This window comes from Diadema antillarum, unplaced genomic scaffold, assembly GCF_040938485.1.
Source record: "Diadema antillarum isolate AM-2024a unplaced genomic scaffold, OU_Dant_1.0 seq00001060_RagTag, whole genome shotgun sequence".
Classification (NCBI taxonomy): domain Eukaryota; kingdom Metazoa; phylum Echinodermata; class Echinoidea; order Diadematoida; family Diadematidae; genus Diadema; species Diadema antillarum.
In genome coordinates this window covers 636,053-656,471 of record NW_027271887.1, presented here as the reverse complement: position 1 = coordinate 656,471, position 20,419 = coordinate 636,053, and the positions used below count along the sequence as shown (strand labels likewise).

The following is a 20,419-nucleotide window of genomic DNA, read 5'->3' as shown; positions in this document are numbered from 1 at the left end:
ATTAATGTTTGACTCCAAAAACATACACCAAGACTGATCATTATTCTGTTGAGACATGAACATATAAAGTGAAAACACCATGAAACTGATTTTATATTTTCATGATAATCTGATACCACATGCAGGGGCGAATCAAGAAATTTCATAAAGAGGGGCGCCTTTACAAAATTAAAGGGGACACACACACCCCTCCCCCATTTTTTTCTTTTCATTTCTTTTGTTTTAACAGAAATGGGGCGAGCGCCTGGTGCACTTCCCCCTGGATCCGCCAAGTGTGCTGACATGCATGTGCAATGCTCTATTATCTGTGAAATAAAGGTCATGTAAATTCCTTTTTACACTTTTACCTCTATTTTTTATTTGTATTCAAAGTTGGTAATTACTAAGAAAAAGAAGTTAACATTTTGTTTGCAGTTGTTTGTTCAGTTTTTCACATAAAACAAGTGCTTTGCCATTTTCAGGAAAACAATAGCGGTTTATGGATGATAACAGAGTGGAGTTAGATTTACCACAGGCAGTTCATTTCTCATGCACTGACAAGGATATCAAACTCTATCCCAGTTTGGCAAGCAATCAAAAGGCAAAATATCATATTATCTGGATAAAAATGTACCAGTACAATTCTAGGCAAAGGCAGTCATGAAAGTAGATAGGAACTACCTACACATAAATGTAAGGCATACATGTGAGTACCAGTAATTCAGTCTGAATTCATTGTACAATGGACAGAAACTGAATGCAGCTCAACATTTTCAGCCGATGTACAGTATGTACCGATATTACACTCAGTGCAAGAAGATATTACATATTTCCCTGCATCAAGCATAATGACATCTGACTTGTAAACCTGTGCGGTATTTTAATGAAATCATCTTCCCTTGCTCCAAGCAGTTGCTTAAATGATAGTCTTGCCCTCTGCATCAATTAAGATTACATTGTATTCATATCAAATGCATAGATAGCCTATCAACGTACTACTACTACTAGTTTATTCGAGGGCATGTACTTGCTTCAGCCAATGCCAACTCTGGTTCCATAAACAAAGTTGCGCCTCCAAACCTCTCTATCTAACATGACTGTCCGTAGGTCATTAATGCTATCAAGGCCTGCATCCTTCTTCAGGACACTGATTAAAGTGGCCTTACGTCTTCCTCAGTTTGCAGTTCCCTGTTTAGGTTCCCAGAGTACGAGGGAATTCGCAGATAGCTCAGGGTGTCGCGCACAGTGCCCGCTAATCGCATCTCTTCTTCTCGACGTACACTGTATCATTTTTTTGTCACTTGATAATATTGTGATGTATCGGATTGTTTTGATAACATTTCTTTTGAAAGGCCAAGTAAAAAAAGATAGTAGTTTCTCGTCCGGGTTTTTTGAGCAAGGCGATGAGGGAGGTCCTTACTATTTGATATCTTACTATTTTTTCGAGGATTGCCAAAATGAAAGTAATATGTGTTTCTCGTCCGGTAATTCTGAGAAAGGTAACGAGAGAGGGCTTTACTATTTCTATATCCAATTTATGAAATGAAATACACGTATCACTCTGGTAGCTGTGTTATGAGAGACCCGGTCCCAAGTGTATGTCTTGCCTGCACTCTGTGCATTTTCAAACAAATAGATTATGTACCAAACTTGAAATGAAACTTCATGCATGCAGAAATACATTTGCTTTTTCTTTCCACTACAGAAGTCCCCCCTCCCGCGGTGTGGACTTTTTTTTTTTTTTTCAATATCAAAATATGAGATTTGGTGCATGCTTTTTAACCTTTTTAAAGGATTCTTGGTATTGATTTAAAAAAAACATGTAATCCATGTAAATCTATGAAAGATTTTGTAGACTATGCATATGAAAATAAAATCAGACATATTGGTAAATAATTTTTGTAGGCTAAGCATATATGAAGTAATCAAACATATTTACTTTTGTTATCAAAAGTTAGATATGAAAATACATGTACGTTTAATACAATCACGTACGTACATGGCCGGCTGGGATCATGCCACGCCGTATGCCGCATCGGCCGCACCACGCACACGTGAGCTACCAATATACAAATGATGCACAGGATAGAGTGCGTTAGTGTAGGCGTAGTGCACTTGAGGGTATTTACAATTGTGAAACATGCACGAGGCGAAGCCGAGTGCATGTTGCACTACATTGTAAATACCCGAGAGTGAGCTACGCCTACACTAACGCCACGAAATAATCCTGTGCATCATTTGTTTTATAAAATGGGTCGAAAATTCGAAAACTAACATCATTTTTCAGCGTTTTTCAGGTACCTTTGTGGGTCAAGACGTCCGAAGATGTTCGTCCCAAACTTTTACGCACGTCGCACTCGCGGAAGTCCCGCACATACAGTATAAGTATAATGGGGGGTTGGGTTTCCGGACACCCGCATGAAAACTTACTTATTTTACATAGAATATGCACCCTTTACCTTAAAGACTTGATATAGACTCCTCATATAGGCCTACTAGACAACATACTCTGAAAACGGCGTGAGAATTAACCTGCTAAATCGTTGGGTTTGCTCTTCAAAGTGACTCCATGTACGCGTCCGGTCCCATAACGCTTGGTCTACTGTACTGTACAAAGTGTACGTATACAAACGTTAGTACAGTATACGTACGTACGCCACATATGTTATGCACAAGGGAAGACAGGCCGGCCGCTCGGCCCGAACTAGAAGTTGTTTACAGGATTGACAGCGCGTACGCGTATGCATGCCATTCATCAAAGGAGCCGCCGCGCGCACAGACGATCGGCAATCTACCATAGGATTACAGGCAGTGCAGTTGTACTGAAGTAAAGGAAGGAGGTGTGTCTCATTTCAGCGCTTCCTATTGGCTACATTCTTGAACCCATTTTATAAAACATTACTATTATGCGTGGTTCTACAAATTTGTAGCTACACGTACACGTGTACAGTAAGTCTTGCACGCACGTATAGAGACTATGTAACTGGTAGTGCGCCACTGCAGTGTGCATACATGTGTGCATATCAGAAGGCTGAATACGGCGTTTTTGAGGAACGAGTTCCTTGAAATTATTAGTAGTATTCTAATTACTAGCTTATTTTAGGGAATCAACGCACAATGAAGGGAAAATATGACTTCTATTTCATTTTATGGTAGGTTTGCTACAAAATCGGTAGATCAGAAGAGAAAATCGGTAGCCGGTCAAAACCTCTAAAAAGCGGTAGTCTACCGCCCAAAGCGGTAGAGTTGGCAAGTATGACATGCACATAGTCACAATGACATGAAAATGTATACAAACTCGATACAATCCTCACAAGCATTTGTACAGTACAATTCATCCGCTTGAAATATGACAAACGGGGAAAAATACGACAAATGCGCGAAATATGCGTGGATCGAAGATCCACCATCATATCAGCGATTGCGTTCACGACGTACCGAGTGCGCTGTACATCATCGCAGCTAGCTCCAGGCCCGCCCGCGCCCATCCAACTACAGTTCGACTGCTTGAGCGTGGGTCATTCCTTCTTGCCGAGCTCGCAGTGTGAAATGCATGCGTTATACATGTACATACGCACTACAGAAGCTACACAGCTGTACTTCAGCGAAGTAGAGGACGCAAGGCGTAATTAGAAATACATTGTAACACATCATGATTGGTAGGTGAATTGTCGATTTTTTTTTTTTATCGGCGGCCGAAAAAATAGCAAATATCAAAAAAGTCGATGCGGCAACTGAAAATCGATGCGGGCGGGGAGCGGGCTGGGACGAGAATTATGAATTTCTTGGTATTTTCAGCGCCATTTTGAAAATAGTAAATAGTAAAAAAATTGATGCGGCGGCCAAAATCGATGCGCGCGAGGACGAGAAACTGGTTTCTTTTTTTACTTGGCCTAAACTCTTAGTAAGCCGACTACCCTACCAGCATAAGTTCTGTGGAATGATCAATGACTGCATCATGCCCGGAAAAAAAGAAAAAAAAAATCAATCAGAGCATGAAGCAGAAACCACTTTTCTTCTACCTCCCCCTTTAATCCTATCGACAGAGAGTGATCCTAATTCAGACCTTCTCATCCATGATCACAGCAAGTGCTGGGCTGGCCCTTTTAAGCCCTGGCATTGTAGTCTCGCTCAGTGCTCAATGCAAATTGGGGTTTCAGTTGATGTGTGTGCATGATACAGTTGTAGGTACCAGTAATGTAGGTCCCACCTGTGGTGCTGTTGAAATTCTTCTGTACTGTTTAGCACCATTGGTTCAATTAAAAATGACAGTGGTGACAGTGCTACTAGTAGTGGTACTCATAGCACTATTAAGCAGTAATAGTAGCAGTGATCAATGATGAAAGTGATAACAATAATCATCATTGTTATCAACTTCCTCAGCATAGCACAAAAAGTACAATTTAATGAAAATAAATTAGAAAGACGAAATTGCCACCAACAACTTATGATTCCAGCTAAGGAAATTTAACAACTGGTAGTCTAGAACAAGACCATGTATACAGCCAAGTCCTCTTGGATTTCTGTCCTCTAACATAAATAATGAGGCTTTACAGCTAGAGTAAAAGGCTCAAGATCTTGAAACATTCATGAATACACAAGTTGTAGAATTAATACAGGCTATGCACATGCATGGCGCCACTCATGCCCTCACCTCGACGAAAATTTTGCTGCTGCGTTCAGCTGTCGTACATCTTCCCACATCAGCTGACTGATGCGACCGCTGCCGTCCGTTGTGCGGTCAACTGTGATATCGTGCAGCAGGATAGCGATGCCGTCCTTGGTCATCTCAACGTCCACTTCCACGGCAACGGCGCCATTTTTCTTGGCCTGCAAAATGAAAGCAGGCTACCTGTCATCTTTGTACTGATTCTCGCTTGTAGTCCCACAAGGACAACTGAAACACTCTTTAACCCGTTGAGGACGAGTCCTGAATATACTTGGGCAAGTATCTATGGGAAATACGTGTTAGAGCAAAATCAGCCTGTCCTCAACGGGTTACGTGACGTACACTATGTAAATAGGCCATAATTCACAAAGGTATACATATCGCATTCGTAGACCCGTCAAATTCAGTCAATGGATTAAATCAAGCATGAAATACAGGCATCTATTCTATGCACGAGTGTGTGCCAGCATGCATTCATCACTGGATGGATGTTTGTTAGTGTAAGCAATGTGTTGCTTGTATTTCATGGGATCAATATTTGCCATGGACTACATTTAAATTCCAGCCAGAGATTACCGTTACTGACTTTAAATGACGAGCAAAAAGATGTAGGCCAACAGTAAATGATCACTAAGTATAAAAATAAAAGTTTGTTACTTCTAATAAACAAAAGGTAAACATCATCAGAGGAAACATTTTCAACCAAAGATGCGTACAATCTTCATTCCTGGAACACGAGTTCCTCTCGAAAAGCAGCTGACAAATACAGAAATGCGCTGTAAATCTATTTGGCAAAGGGGAGTTTTGTGGCAAGAGGCCATAAATAACATGTTCAAACAAAAATATCAAAATCTGCAGAGGAAACAGCTAAATAAATGCTTGCTAAATCTTATGACAGACAAGGAAATTCAGACTCCTAGATAACTTAAATCTAATTGTATTACTATTGAGAAACACAGGTCATGATTAAGACTCAAGAGATTGGCATCATCACCTCAACCCACCCACCCCACCCCCCCCCCCCCTTCTAGGAGTAGTTTACAAAGATTAGATACGATGGTGCTTGCGTTCATATGTTGTCTAAAATATAATCTCTTCACGATGTAAAAAGGTGTCATTAGAACTTCATATAATTTACCTCTTGGAGAGCTACCAGAGTGTTTTCTGGAGCTTCCGCCGCTCCACCGCGGTGTGCGATCACACTGCCATTCGCAACGCTGCTGCCGCCTGATCCAGAAGACTTCAAAAACCTTTCAATGCGAGATGACGGCAGTTTTTGTTTTCTGAAGTAGACTACACACGATAATCCAGTCAGGAGACACAACAATGTGAGGATAGCTATCACAGATGACGAAAAATACCATCCTAGAGACAAGTAGAAGCTGACGAAGAGAAAACCGGTGGCGCTCAAAAATTGTGACATCGCGTCCATCGCAACGTCAGCGGAAGAGAGGCCGAAACTTTCGGCGGACATGGTAGCAGTGTAGCTCTCGGTGGTGGGGGTTAAGAAGACAGTCCAGCGCAGACTAAAAGTTGAATTTACTGTGACCGTGACCGTCGGGTAACATTCAGATGAACAATCTGTTCAAAGGGACATTCAGCGGTGGTTCCAAGTTGCCGTTCCAAGAATCGTTATCACTAATAAAATATGAAACACGGCACACACGCAGGAGGAATCAAAGACGAATATGTCCGTGTTCTCTCGTCTGCAGTCACAGGCACAATGCGATCATGCGCAGCTAGCTAGCTAGCACAACACCGGCGCGGTTATCACACGGTGACGGTTGTTGCGGGATGCGTATCAAGATGCGCTCTCAAAATACACCGTATTCAGTCAATACAGAGAGCGCTCTCCAAAGTGATTCGCATTCAAAAATTTGGTATCAAGCGTAAGAGATGATGGTAAATAGTGTGGAGCAGCCAAGGAAAAAAAAAATGCAGGCGGCCTTATACAACAAGGCAAATAATGAGAAGATGAAAATGGAGAAACCCCCCCCCCCAAAAAAAAAAAGACAGAAAGGAAACAATTTTGATAGGTAGATATCAGAAAATTAAGGCAGCATTAAGGTGGGGAAAGAAGCTTTTGGCTGAACAGGTAGAGGAGATAATTCTAAAGGATCGAGATGGAATATCAGAAAAGCTAGGAGACAAACAGGAAATGAAAAAAAAAAAGGAGGTGAAAAAGAATAAGAACAAGACCAGAGGTTCAACAGATTAAAAAACAAAAAACAAAAAAAAAATGGAAGAGAAAAGAAAGTTTTATGATAAATGGGGACTGAAATATTTCCATTATTGCTCTCTCACAAACTTATACACACACACACTTTTGTTTTTGTCAATCTTTTATTTTTCTTTCTTTTTCATATAAACAACATACGCATTGATTCATGACATTGAAGATAACAAATTTAATTATGACAACATAAATTCCACATTGTCAATATTACCAGTACGAATGAAAAAGAAAGAATTTTGTAGGCTTGCATAAAACCTTTCTTCCTTCTCCCCTGTCTAAAACATTTTTTTTTCTGTTTTAGTCAATCTTTTATTTTTCTTTCTCTTTCATATAAACAATAATATACAAATTAGTTGATTGCAAAATAATACAAATTTCATTATGACAACAAAAATTCCACATTGTCAATATTACGAATGAAAAAGAAAGAATTTTGTGTATAAAAAAAGGGCTAAAGAAAAAAAAAAAACACACACACACACACCCATGTTTGCACATACCCTTGTTTGTTACCACATTTGGGATATGATGTGATTTTTTTTTTTTTTTTTTTTTTGTGCCAGAAATAGGGGAGGGGGGAGGTATAATCTATAGCTCCCAGCCTCCTCCTCAAATATCATTTGTCTGTTTTTCGAACTAACCACAAATTGCTATCATATTCCAAGACAATTTTTCTTCTTTTGTCTCCATTTCTCTCTCCCCTCTCTCCCTATCTCTCTCGATCTTCCCCCCTCCCTATCCCTCCTTCTAGGTTAATTATCTTCCTTCCAAGAGAGAGGACAACAAAGTTAGTTCAACCAAAGACTTATCATTCTGTGATAACCTCTTGAATTTACCTTGAATTTACCTTGAAGTGCCACACCTCCATCTTCACGTAGATAGATTGCAAGTGTGGCAGGGTTTAGGGAGCTTTTTAGCCCATTAATAACCCAATTTAGACAATTTCATTTTGAAGGTGAGGAGTGTCTGTGACTGGATGACATCTTCTGGGAGTTTATTCCAGCTGTCTACCACTCGTTGGCTGTAGAAGTGTTTTCTTACGTCCAGTCTAGGACGTGTCTTTGCAAGTTTCTGGGAATGTCCTCTGGTACCTTGATATATTGTTTTCTGGGAAGATGGAATTTGGGTCGATGTTGTCTAACTGATCCGACTCTTAAGCAAATAATTGAAAAAAGAGGGGTTTCCTTTGCTGAAGCAGAGCTTCCATTGTTGGATTCTCAATTGATTTGAAAAAAAAAAAAAAAAAAGGTCTTCAGCTCATCTTTCTCCTTCCACTTCCGGGTTTCTTCAGCTGACAAGCATAAAAAAAAAAGGTCTTCAGCACAATAAACAAAACCTTACCGCTCACACTTCAAAGTCTCTATCTATTTCTTTCTAGTGCCACTTACGCACTTAAAGCCCCCCCCCCCCCCCCGCCTCCCCCCCCCCCCCCCCCCCGGTTCCGCCGGCTTATCTAAAGGCAATGACAGAGATTATTGTACTGTGGTGAGTATATTTATATATATTTGTGGTGAGTAACATTGCGGCTCTAATTTTTAATTCGTTGTAACCGAAATTTCTTTATAACCACGTTCGTTATAACGGGAGTGCACTGTAATGTATAAGTAGATTATTCATTCAGGCCTATATTCACCTCATGTAAACACAGATTTAAGAAAAAAAAATTAACACAGTCTCAGGATTAGACTCAAAATCACTTTTCACAACATTGCTTTATTTTCTGCTTTGCACAAAGCGATCTTGGCAATCTAACCCACTTGAAACTTTGTACTTTGTTTCAAGTTCCATAAGTGAGTAGGCTCTCACAATAGGGAGTGTACAAATTCTTTGTTGCTAACACTTTACACACATCACAAAACTTCAGGGCACACTGGCTATGCACAATGTACAAAAGTGACAAAAGAGTATTTTGTTGAGAGTAAATGGCCTGTACATCACACACATAAAATTAGCAGTCTTTTCAACTTAATGTCACGGTACCTTACTTTAAAGTGAGAAACACAACAACACAATAACAAGATTACTTTTATCAAAACATGATAATGGAATGCGCCTTTACAGTAGTTACGTTCAGACGGCAGGCCCTAACCTCGAGGTTAGGAAACCTCGAGGTTTCGCTCTTGCCCCCTAACTACGACGTGTGTCCACACGACGAATCTTAACCTCGAGGTTACGAAACTTCGAGGTTAAGCTTCTGCCCCCCGTAACTAAGAGTGGGTCCCACTCGATGTTAAAAACACAAAACCGGAAGTTTCAGCCCACACTGTAACAAGGCGTCTATTTATTCTTTAGTCGAACCCTGTCGGACTCGCTTACGGGGACTCTTTTTCTCCGTCATGGTATGCAGAGATAGCACTGCACTGATGACTTTATGCCTTTATGAAGATATTCGTCGAAAACATTTTTTAGCGTCGGAGAAGAATATAGAATACAGTTTGATAGCGAGTTCGATGTGTTCAGTTTCAGAGATCAAGCACATGGGAAGAAAAGATGATGCTGTTGTGTCATGCGTCATAGGTTTTTCACGTGTGTTGTATTTGTGGTGTACGTTTGGGAGGTTGACCCGGAAGCAGAGGGAAATTGTGGGGGCCGGAGTTTACGGCGAGGTCACTCTTAACTTCGAGTTCGTTGTGTTTTGTGTCCACACGGTGCTTAACTACGAGTGGGGACCCCCCGCGGCTCGTGGTTAGAGCGCTAACCATAAGATTCTCGTGGCTCGAAACTTCGAGCAAACCTCGAGGTTTGCTAACTACGAGTGCGTCTTCACGGTCCCTAACTACAAGCTCTAACCTCGAAGTTTCCTAACTTCGAGGTTAAGGGCTCCCGTCTGAACGTAACTAGTGAGAGTGCAAATAGTGACTCTTTTTGCAGAAATATTCAGTGACAAGGACAGGGACCATGGGGGGGGGGGGTTGCAATCCCCACGTTTTTTGGATCTAAAAAAGAAGAACAAATGAGAGGGAAAAGGGAAAATATAAACGCAAGAAAACGAATGAAGTTCTCAGGTTTTGCCTCAAGATTATTCTCAACAAGTATCAATGAGCTTCTTCTATTCTATTTTTGTTCTTGTGCATAACCATGGTGTACACTGAATACAACAGTTGCTACTATGTCAGGCAAGCTTTATGCTAATTAATGCTAGAAAGAGATCTTGCAGGAGTAATGAAAGACAAACTCTTATCTTTAAAAAAAGTTGAACCACACATGGTTGTCGGAATAAACATGTACTTTGTCTTTAAACACTATGACACATTGGTTTACTATATACCAAATATAGCTGTTTTAATCATTAACTGTAAAAGTGGTTTCTTTCGCGTACAGATACTTTCGCGGTTTCCATCGGTGCCGATTTTTTCGTGTGTGTTTAAATTCGCGGTCGGCAAAATCTGTGAATTCAGAGTCGGCAAAAACTGTTTTATTTTGCACATGAAAACCCAAACTATAATCCAATTATTCTTTTATTTATTAGATAGAAACTAAGGCCAAATTAAATGCAGGCTTACCTGAAATCCCATCTCTCGAGTACTTTGTAACATGCTTGTACCTACATTGCGCAGTATCGCTGTGTGTGTGTGTTGACCATCAATACACTCAATGCGCGGAATCTTCGTGTGTGCACGTGCGCAATAGCGTTGTAATAAGCGGGGAGTTCAAAACATTTCCTTGCGTGGTTAATTTTGCGCGACTTTTCAAAACATTTTCGCGTGATGTTAAATTCGCGGTTCAACCTCAAAGCGCGAAAATAAAACCACCGCGAAAGAAACCACTTCTACAGTAAGTTATTGTTTGTGGCCACTAAAAGCATATGGCTCATTATGTACAAGATTCATGAATGTTAGCTACCTTGGTATAGCAATGGGAAATAGGTCTGCAGAAGAGCTCAAACAAATCAGCATCTTTCACTGGCTTTAACTCTTAATGACACATCATCAGAAGCTACCATTCTACAGCAACAGGATTCAAAACCACTGCAGACAAAAAACAAACAAACAAACAAAAAACACATACAAACTAGAAATGTCGCTATGGCGACTGGTATGCCACGGCCATAATGCATGGTTCTCCTAATAGGTCTAAAGTACAACGTCTTGACAATGTGTGATGACAGTTTCACATAATTAACAAAATACTAAAATGACAGATTTGTCACAAATGTGTCGCATGTTCACTTTCCTTGAACTAGGTTGAATTGGATGAATGGCTATATTGTCTACGAGTGCATGGTATTTGGGGATTTGAGGATTTTTACTTGATAAATTTTGACCCTTTTATAAGTTTAAGGAAGAAGTGAAATTTAGCACTTTCACTTGATCTTTTGACCTTTGACCTTTTGGCAAGAAACTTCCAAGAGAATCTCTATTGGGTAATACATGCATAACTAAGTTTCAAGAAAAATCCTGCAGGCATTGCATAGATAAGAGGGAAATAGTGAAATTTTGAGGAGTTGACCCTGACCTTTGACCTCCTGACCTTTGACCCATGCCTCCTAAATTCCCTAGATAATCACTGCCAGTCAGTAATGCATATGTATTAAGTTCCATGAAAATACCTTGAACCATTTGCGAGATATGGAGAACAAAGTGAAATTTTTATGTATTAACATTTTCACTTGACCTTTGACCTTTGACCTCATGACCCAAAACTCTCTCTGGAGAATCTTTATTTGGTAGTTCATCTATACACTAAGTTTCAAGAAAATACCTTCATGCATTGCATAGATATGGGGGAAATAGTGACATTTTGAGCATTTGACCTTGACCTTTTGACCTTTGACCTTGAGCATGTGTGCCCAAAAGTTGATAGGCACAACTTCGCCCACTCATACATATACATGCCAAGTTTTATTAATATACCTCTAACAGTTTTTTAGATACGCTGTCCACAAAATTGATTACGGACGGACGGACGGAAGGACGGACGGACGGACGGACAACCCGAAAAACATAATGCCTCCGGCGACACTTCGTTGCGGAGCAATAAAAACCCATAATGATGGAAACAAAAACACCCATATTCTGAAGGGTGAAAACACACACACACACACACACACACACATACACAAACATACATATATTTTGCTTAATTTGAGGGGTATGGCACAAATGAGTGCATAGACACCTACAAATGAACGGCAGAAAAAACATTTTTCTTTCTTGGACAAAAAAAGTATTGGGTACACTAGTTAGCTGCTCTGAAACTAAGTTTCCACCGAATATTCATATTTCGAAGCAACCATATGCCTGATCAGACAGTAGGGCCTATAAAATGCTTTGTCCAACTGCATGTACCTTTGGTACCTTAAATATTAATATAGTCATGTTTAGTCATGTGGAAAACACTTTGTAGCTCTTAGCACTTAGGTCTCTCTCTCTCTCCATAGGCTTCCCATTGTTAATCAGATCAAGTTGAAGATTCTGTTACTGGTGTTCAAAATCACACATGGTCTTGCCCCGACTTATCTTAGTGACAACCTCCAAATAATGATTCCATTATGTAGATTCAGGTCAAGTTAAGATGCTCAGGTCCCATATACTCCTATTCCCCACATCTACATTCGCTATGACGATCGTGCCTTCTCCCTCTATGCCCAAAAACTTTAGAACAGTTTACAAATCAGTATCTGTAAATCCACATCACTTGAATCTTTCAATACTGTTTGAAGCCATTGTTGATTTTTTTTTCTCAAAGTATTTGCAGTTAGCAACTCTAATTTTGTTATGTTTATTTATGTTGTTACAGCATTTGTATGACTACACTCTAATTCAAGGATCCCACAGATTTGTGAGAGAGTGAATTTCCTATATCTATTTCTAGGCACTGTCGCTTCTTGTCTACTGGCATGGCTGTACACTGGTGACCATGCACCACTAACAATGATTTGAACAAATGACAGAAGCTGAGCAACGATTTGACAGGAGAGGGCAAACCTTGGAGCACCTGCTCTTCAATGTTAATTTTCTCATCAGACATAATTATTAGTACACTTGAATTTAGAAAAAAGATATCAAAACCCTTGTCTTTTTGCTGTATAATTTACTGACACAGATTCTGCAAAGAGATCACAGTTTTATTTTCTTTAGAAAAACTGTAGCTCATATAATTAATCCAGGCAAAAACAATTTTACATAATCACTTCTTTTTCCATTTCATATCCACAAACAGTGACACCTCATTCTTCTCTTAAAATGTAAGAAACCACCATTAAGTACATGCCAACTTGTATCTTGGGTAGTGCATTGGTTGGTAACCAAATGTCTCATGCATCGTAAGTATTGACAGCAGAATGATTTTGATAATCCTTGCCAATTATTAAGCACACTATTAATCAGGTCTCTTCCGGCAGGTACTGTGAAATTACCCCAATTTCCAAGTCATCATTTGGTGACTCACGCCAAAATTTCTGTAAAGGAGCTGGCATGAAGACTCATCCACTAAACATTTACAATCTTTCATTCAGGGTCACAACAAAAGAATTTACATCATAGACAGTACTTTTCCTCTCTTGGCCCCAATTGTATGTGCCACATATGCATTCACATGAAATGCATAACACATTTTCATTAGTCTCTAGGCATGAGAGGTAATTTTTGAGATTACATGCATCTTCATGGATGCTATCTGGAAGCCAATTGTATGGATGAAGCCTTGAAAAGGTGCAAGTTTTGGGAGGGGAGGGAAAGGGGAGTTAAAGGGGCACAACAGTGAGTTCTGCAAAATCATCAATGCCAGAAGGCAAGAGATGAACATCCTCATAAACAGTCACTTCTTTAGCTAAGTAAATCTTAGAAATTCTACAAGATTGTCCTAATAAGCCAGTTCGTAATGAACTCATATACACATTGGTACAAATGACCTTTTCAAAGCGACATAATGCACAAGCTTGCCCGAGGTAACAATTTATGGAATTCATATTCAAACAAAGAATGAACTTGCGTTTAGACCACGTGACCAGAATGGTCAATAGACATTTCAGGATGCATCCATTTCATTGTTTTGCATTGAATGCATTAACAACATTTTCTTTAAATGATATTGCCAAATACCTGGCTTGCTGACAGGTGGATGTGCTGGTATCATTAGGATACATGAATAATCATCACATCACAGATGCTTATCTCAGTGAATTAACAAACCTGAATGTCTGTTGGTACAGATGATCTTTTTCTGCTCGTGCGCAAAGTGGAACTACGAACTGGTCTATAGCCTCATGCTAACTTTTAGTACCTTGTCTTTGAAAGAAGCCTTGTCCTTCCTTTTACTTTCATAGTCACAGCCAGAGATAATAGTGCAATTCTACCTCATCAAATTTTACTTTTTACTTTTACTTACTTCTACTGGTGCTGTTGCAAGTAAGTAAACAACAATGCAGCTTTAAAGGGTGTGTACAGTTCTGGTCGAGGTGAAGATTTAGCTTTTAACATTTTGCGAGATATTCAGAAACCACTCTATGAGATGTCAAAGAGCATGCAGTTCTACGGGGTATCAAAAGTTTATTCGATGAAAATCAGTTTTGAAATGGCTGAGATATCCAAAAACAAGGTGAAACAAAGAGATCCTAATAAAGTTGTGGCATGCCGTCTTTTATTATTAACACTTTTTGGGATATCTCAGCCATTTGAAAACCAATTTTCATCAAATAAACGTTAAATCCTTCTTAAAATTACATGCTCTTTCATATTTCATAAGAGGCTTTTCATTATCTCACTTAGGAATGTTCAAAACATGAATCCCTACCTCAACCAGTACTGTACAGTCCCTTTAAATATATAAAAAGGAGGGCATGTCATTTTAATGTAGGAGCCCATGTAGGAGCCCATGTATTGACAGTGAACTACAGAGAGCCTTGTTTTTTACTGGCATAGGCACCTCTTTGTCTCACACCATCAGATCTCTGGCTATTGCTGTGATCCTTGGGGGTGTGTCTTTCCGTCTAAAGGTGCTTAAATGCACAGAGCATAGGGCTTCCTCTCCACTACCACCCCCGTTTTGGAGAAAGCATAATCCAAGAAAGCCTGAGTCCATGGGCATCACCAGTTGTGTTGTAGCTGTCAAAAAAGGCCTAGTTGACTGTCATTACACGGGCCCTAAAACTGATATTTCGTGTAGGGCCCCTACACTAGACTGATAAACTCTCACTATACATATTCAATGGGCCACAGATATTGTAGTGTGAACCACATCCATCAAAAACTACAATGCTCAAGTTTTTCCTTTTTAGGAACATTTCTTTGCATGATAAATGCACTTCCTCTACCTCAATAACTTATTAAACACACATTTTAAAGAATAAAGACAGCAGTCACTCTATACAGTATTGTCATTGCCATGTCAAGTCCCATATCGACAAGGTGTGGAGAACCAGAAGGTCGTTATCGCCTGTATCAAGGCTCAGGAATTATCCCCCTTCTGCTGCCAAATTGATGGGAATGTGCATAACCATTCCAATCTGATTCGTGGAAAACAATTTACAGCCATTATCAATCATCGCCCTTGATAAATCCATTCATTCCATCATCCAAGCAAACGCAGTGATTCAATCACTTTAAGCTCATAACAATAGACACACAAACACACTCACACAAGTACAATCAGAGCAGTAATTTAAAATTTATATTATCCTTTGAATCATACAAATCTACACATCGATTGCCAAATACTGGTCATTGACATATGAATCATATCAAAGAATGACAGATTATATACACATCTATTCAAAATAATCATGAGCTCCAGCTCAAAAATTTGTGACGTCTGGTTTTAAAAGAGTTATATCCATATTATATCTCACAATGATTGCAATATGACGATTGCAAAAACACTTGATGATCATCAATTGTACAGCTTTACAGACAGTTAGAACTAATCTGATGTGCAACAAAGGGTCTTGAACAGATTTGAGTTTTTACAAGCTAGAAATGATGTCTCTTCTGAAAACAATATCAAAGCACTACGATATCTCATTAATGTGCATGAGAAATGGCTCACATATCTATCCCTGCTTGTGAAAGATATCTTGAAGATGAATATATGTCCATGCTCACAAATCATCACTGTAAGAGGTCTTAAATACACAATAGGTTCTTTGTGGCTTTAACCTGATAACATTTGTGAAGAATACCATGGTGCATAATTGAATGTCGGTGCGGTCTTCAATCAGTGATTCACACTTCTTTCATACCTGAAGGAAACAGGATGACGCTTCAGAAGACAAGAATCAATTAAATAAATCTGTGAGTATTATACCTGTTCAAAAATAAAAAAATAATACTATTTTCACTGATAAAGCACAAGATAATTCACAGTTCAAGTAAACTGTCAAATGTTACTCTGATCCTGAATGTAATATTTTGTTAGTATCCTTTTGAAATTTTGAAGGGATTGTGAAATAAGACAACCCTTTAAATGCCCTATCATAATTTGGGGATATGGAGTCTCTTCAAAAATACTGTCAAACATTTCCCTTACATTTAAATGCATGAATTCCACCGTGTATCATTGACTGTGAGCTTGAAGATCAAAGACAATAACAAACTTTCAAATTCCATTGTTGTCAGTCTTTAATATCAATATATTGTTAGGACCCTGCACTCTTAAATGCTTCGATGAAAAGCATCTCAGCTTGGGCTCGCCTTCATGTCCAATATTCCAGGCAGCTGCACGGTGCTTTGAAAAGACAGACAGCATCTGTCGGAGCTCAGTACCCAAGTCTTGACACCAGATCTAAAAAGGGAAATCAAAGTAGGATGATGATGAATCAATCCATTGCCAGTATTTCTACAGGCTGGCAACTTCAAATTCGACATCGAAGGTTTTAAAATTGATTTCATCATAGCACACAAATGAACGCTGTTGATCAATTCAAACTATATAGGAACTGAAAGTTTAGAGGCTAAACACGAAACTGTACTCTCAATGATTTTCACAAGTGAGTGCATATTTACTTATGATTTGTCATAATACTACCCGAATACATAAAAATCTACATCTATATATTAAGGCTTGAATAGGCTTTACGCTTAGCCTATGCATACTCCATACTTGCAAAATTAAAGAACATTATATTTGAAAAGCTCTTATTCAGCTTATTTGGTTCATATGAAATAACAGTAACATGATCTATTGATGAAGACTCTGTACTGGTAGAAATACTGGTAGAAATGAGTAGCACAATTCAGCAAATAAAGTGATTTTGTGTAAAACACTCTTTTAAGCTCATTCGAGTACAGAACTGACATCTATAGCTTCATGAAGTAGGCGAACAAAAACAGAATGCCTTTGAACAAATGCATTGTGTCATTCTCACACTGTATTCTTCACTTCTTATCACTCTTTCAAAAATAAAAAATAGAAAAATCAAACATTGCCTCAAATCATTAATGGATACATGGTGGGTTATGAATACATTGCTCTCTCGGCAAAAATTGAGGAATATTGACGGATTTCTAACCAAACTACTGTAGATAGTAAATCATGTGTTTTTATATCTAAGTTTTAATCTAAAGAGGAAGCACAGAGCAAGTCTTGTAAATTGCAAAACCGCACTATGCATTCAACCAAGAGTCTCAGTATTTTTGGCACCCCGTCTTCATTCCATGAATATCTGAGGAGTTGTTTGGATGAGTCTTTCAAACTTACCTTTGTAACTTTCCATCTGATCATCTGCCTCCGTCTTCTTCTTGTCATCACTCGGGTTCTAAACATGAACAGGAAAACATGGAAGTCCATTTTGGACATTGTAACATCAAATTACTTTATTCTCATTAACACATATAACTGTACAAACTCATAATGCAGCGGCGCTACTATCCATTTTTTGTAACAATGAGTCAACAACCCTGCATCGGTACAGCTAGAGCTCTATTTGATTGTACACGACAAACACAGAGCACTATCTCTATATCGAAACTACAATAGTTTTGTAGATTTTATTAGCAACTGTTACATGTTGTAAGCAACTGTAAGATCTGAAAATGCATTTTTATTGTGAAGAGACTATGTTTTCAGTGATTATAAAAAGGGGAAAATTAGATGTGATCACTGCATACACACCCTGCCCGTGCCTGCTGCACACTAACTCGGCATCACCTGAAGTGCACAATGAACCCCTAAAGTGACCCCACTTGACCTCCATGTGTTGCGCATGGGTATGTAAGATCACCTCATTCATTTGCACATAGCGTACAGCCAGCATACGGACCCGACCACCAGTTACTACATGTTCACATTTATATGCAATCGATCAAATTGGGTTAAATTCAAAGGGATAAAATCTTACATCCTTCACTTATCTATCAAAGCAAAAGACAGTTACAGAGGGATAAAGGTAATAATACCTGGGCTCTCTTGAAGCACAATCCTGAACAAAGAACAGGTGTTGTGGGTAAATCAAACTCTGCATCATTAAATAAAAGCATGGTATGGGAAACTCATAAGGTCTTCTACAACTACTACTGGACCTTTCGTGCAAGAGTCCAAGATACCAATGAAAGTGGAAGAGAGAGTCTAAACTACATTTACATGAGGCTACTTTATACATGATTTAAAGAACCTGAAATTGATACTACCAGGGTCTGACTTCAGGCTTTTGCCTGAAAACTGGTATCCCTGAAAAGTGTTGGCTAAAACCTTAACCCCTTTTTGGCTTATCATCTTGAGAAGCCATTGACATTCCATGTACAAATATCACCAATGGTATTGAAGGGGTTAATGAAATTGCTCACCTTGAGGACTGGTTTGGAGACCCCCAGGAGTTCACAGAGACGATTGCGGGGCGGCCTTGCTTTCGTCTGTGACTCTTGCCTGTGTTGAGTGACAGGGAAGATTAGGGATTAACTTCTGACATTAAACTCGACAAAACTAGCTTGGAGAAAAAACAGATTAAGGTTACATTTATTAAAAAAAGAAACAAATGGTGGCTAGATTAAGCAAGGCATTATGTCTATAGGCTTCTAATCATTGATGAGACCAGCTACAAGAGTACATACTTCTAACAACACTTCAATACCACTACCCTCCTTGTACATTATCAGAAGAAGACTCATCTATAAAACATACAAATTGGTATTTCCCCTTACAAGGAATGCAATCGTACACTTTGATAAATACCTTTATTACGGTAAGAGAGAAAATAGGGAGAAACATTGACAATTCCTTTGTTTTCATATTTCATCAATGAAAATGTTCTAAAACCGTAAAATTTGATTGTTGTAAGTTAGCAAGAAATTTAATAATTCCATTACTCTATGATGACTGACATAGGTGTGTCAATATCTTAAAATCACATTCAAACTGCAGCACTATACCCCAAAGGATGATGGAATAGATTTCTCACCAGTTGGTTTCACTGAGGATACTCAGCACTTCCTCCTGGTTCTCTTCCCCAACGATGTCCTCTTCTAACATGAGTGTCTCGTACAGCCGGTTGGCTGTTATCCCTCTTACCTGTGGTAACAAAGATAGGAAAGGAATTCAGGGGGATTTATAAGCTATTACATGAGTCTGAGTGTATTTTCTGTTGAAGTACAGCTACATGGCTTGCACAAGAGAATCCACAAATTTGGATGAGAAATATATGTGTATACCATTACTCTATCTGTTGCTGTTGCTATCTAACTCTACTTATCATACCATGACATCATATTTCTTATCACACTTGTGATTCTCACACCCATCTAGCAGGGAAATTCAGAAATGTTGTCTGTTTTTTGTTTTTTTTTAATACTTTTTTTTATGGTGTCATTAATGTAATATGAAATAAAAGAGCAGGTTCAGACTTTTGTTAAAGTTGTTTGAATTAATGCATACTGTATATACAAAACACTACGCTGTTCTTACTTCTATCCCATCCAAACTGACCCAGTAAAATGGTTGGGGTTGTGAAAATATTGGCAAAAATTCTATGCTTTACATTTCAGTTCTACAAAACACATATTGCTTCATTGTAACAATACCCCAAATCCATAGTAATTCTGTCCCCACTGATAAGTATTGCTGTATAAAAGTCAAGTAAATACATAGCAGATATTTTGCTCAACCCCTTAAATACAAAAGGAATCCGAAAATAGTGTCTATGGATTGAATTGTATGGTAAATGTCAAAAGCAGTTATCTTTCAGCAAATTTCAAGAGGTATTGTACTATCGATTTACTGATGTTTCAGTGACATTTCAGCAAGATTAATATTTGCCTGACAGTGTTTTCTGGTATGATGTAAAAGGTCATGCAGTGTGGATTAGGATGGGGTGTGGCCTGTGATACCTACCTTGGGGTATCTGTGACAGAGGAAGAGCATGAGCTGGAAGAGGGTCTTCTTCCTGGTATCACCTTCAAACTGAATCAGTCCACAGAATCTACAGGAATGATCATCAGGAGAAAGTGAGAAGGCAAGATACAGAACGCATTGTAAGAGTGTCAGACATTTTTTTTTTACAACATGTTCCCTAATTCAGAGTAAACATATTGTACTTTATGATAGAAGCAAGCTTTTCAAAAGTGGTGGAATTACAAGGCAGATTTTTAACATTAATGTGTATAAAT

The 20,419-nt window shown here is 38.8% G+C and overlaps 2 protein-coding genes across 2 annotated transcripts in view; both read right to left on the bottom strand.

The window, feature by feature from the left end:
• LOC139743249 (glycerophosphodiester phosphodiesterase 1-like) overlaps positions 1-6,286 on the bottom strand; it is a 51,105-nt gene extending 44,819 nt beyond the window's left edge. The window contains exons 1-2 of the mRNA XM_071653746.1: positions 5,787-6,286; positions 4,634-4,809 (exon numbers count right to left, since the gene is read on the bottom strand). Coding sequence (XP_071509847.1) covers positions 4,634-4,809; positions 5,787-6,122 — 512 coding nt within the window. The 5' untranslated portion in view covers positions 6,123-6,286. The remainder of the gene's footprint in view (positions 1-4,633; positions 4,810-5,786) is intronic.
• Positions 6,287-16,222: 9,936 nt separating this feature from the next.
• LOC139743231 (tubulin-specific chaperone D-like) overlaps positions 16,223-20,419 on the bottom strand; it is a 35,505-nt gene continuing 31,308 nt past the window's right edge. Inside the window, 5 exon segments of the mRNA XM_071653725.1 lie at positions 16,223-16,604; positions 17,520-17,577; positions 18,605-18,683; positions 19,216-19,325; positions 20,145-20,232. Coding sequence (XP_071509826.1) covers positions 16,579-16,604; positions 17,520-17,577; positions 18,605-18,683; positions 19,216-19,325; positions 20,145-20,232 — 361 coding nt within the window. The 3' untranslated portion in view covers positions 16,223-16,578.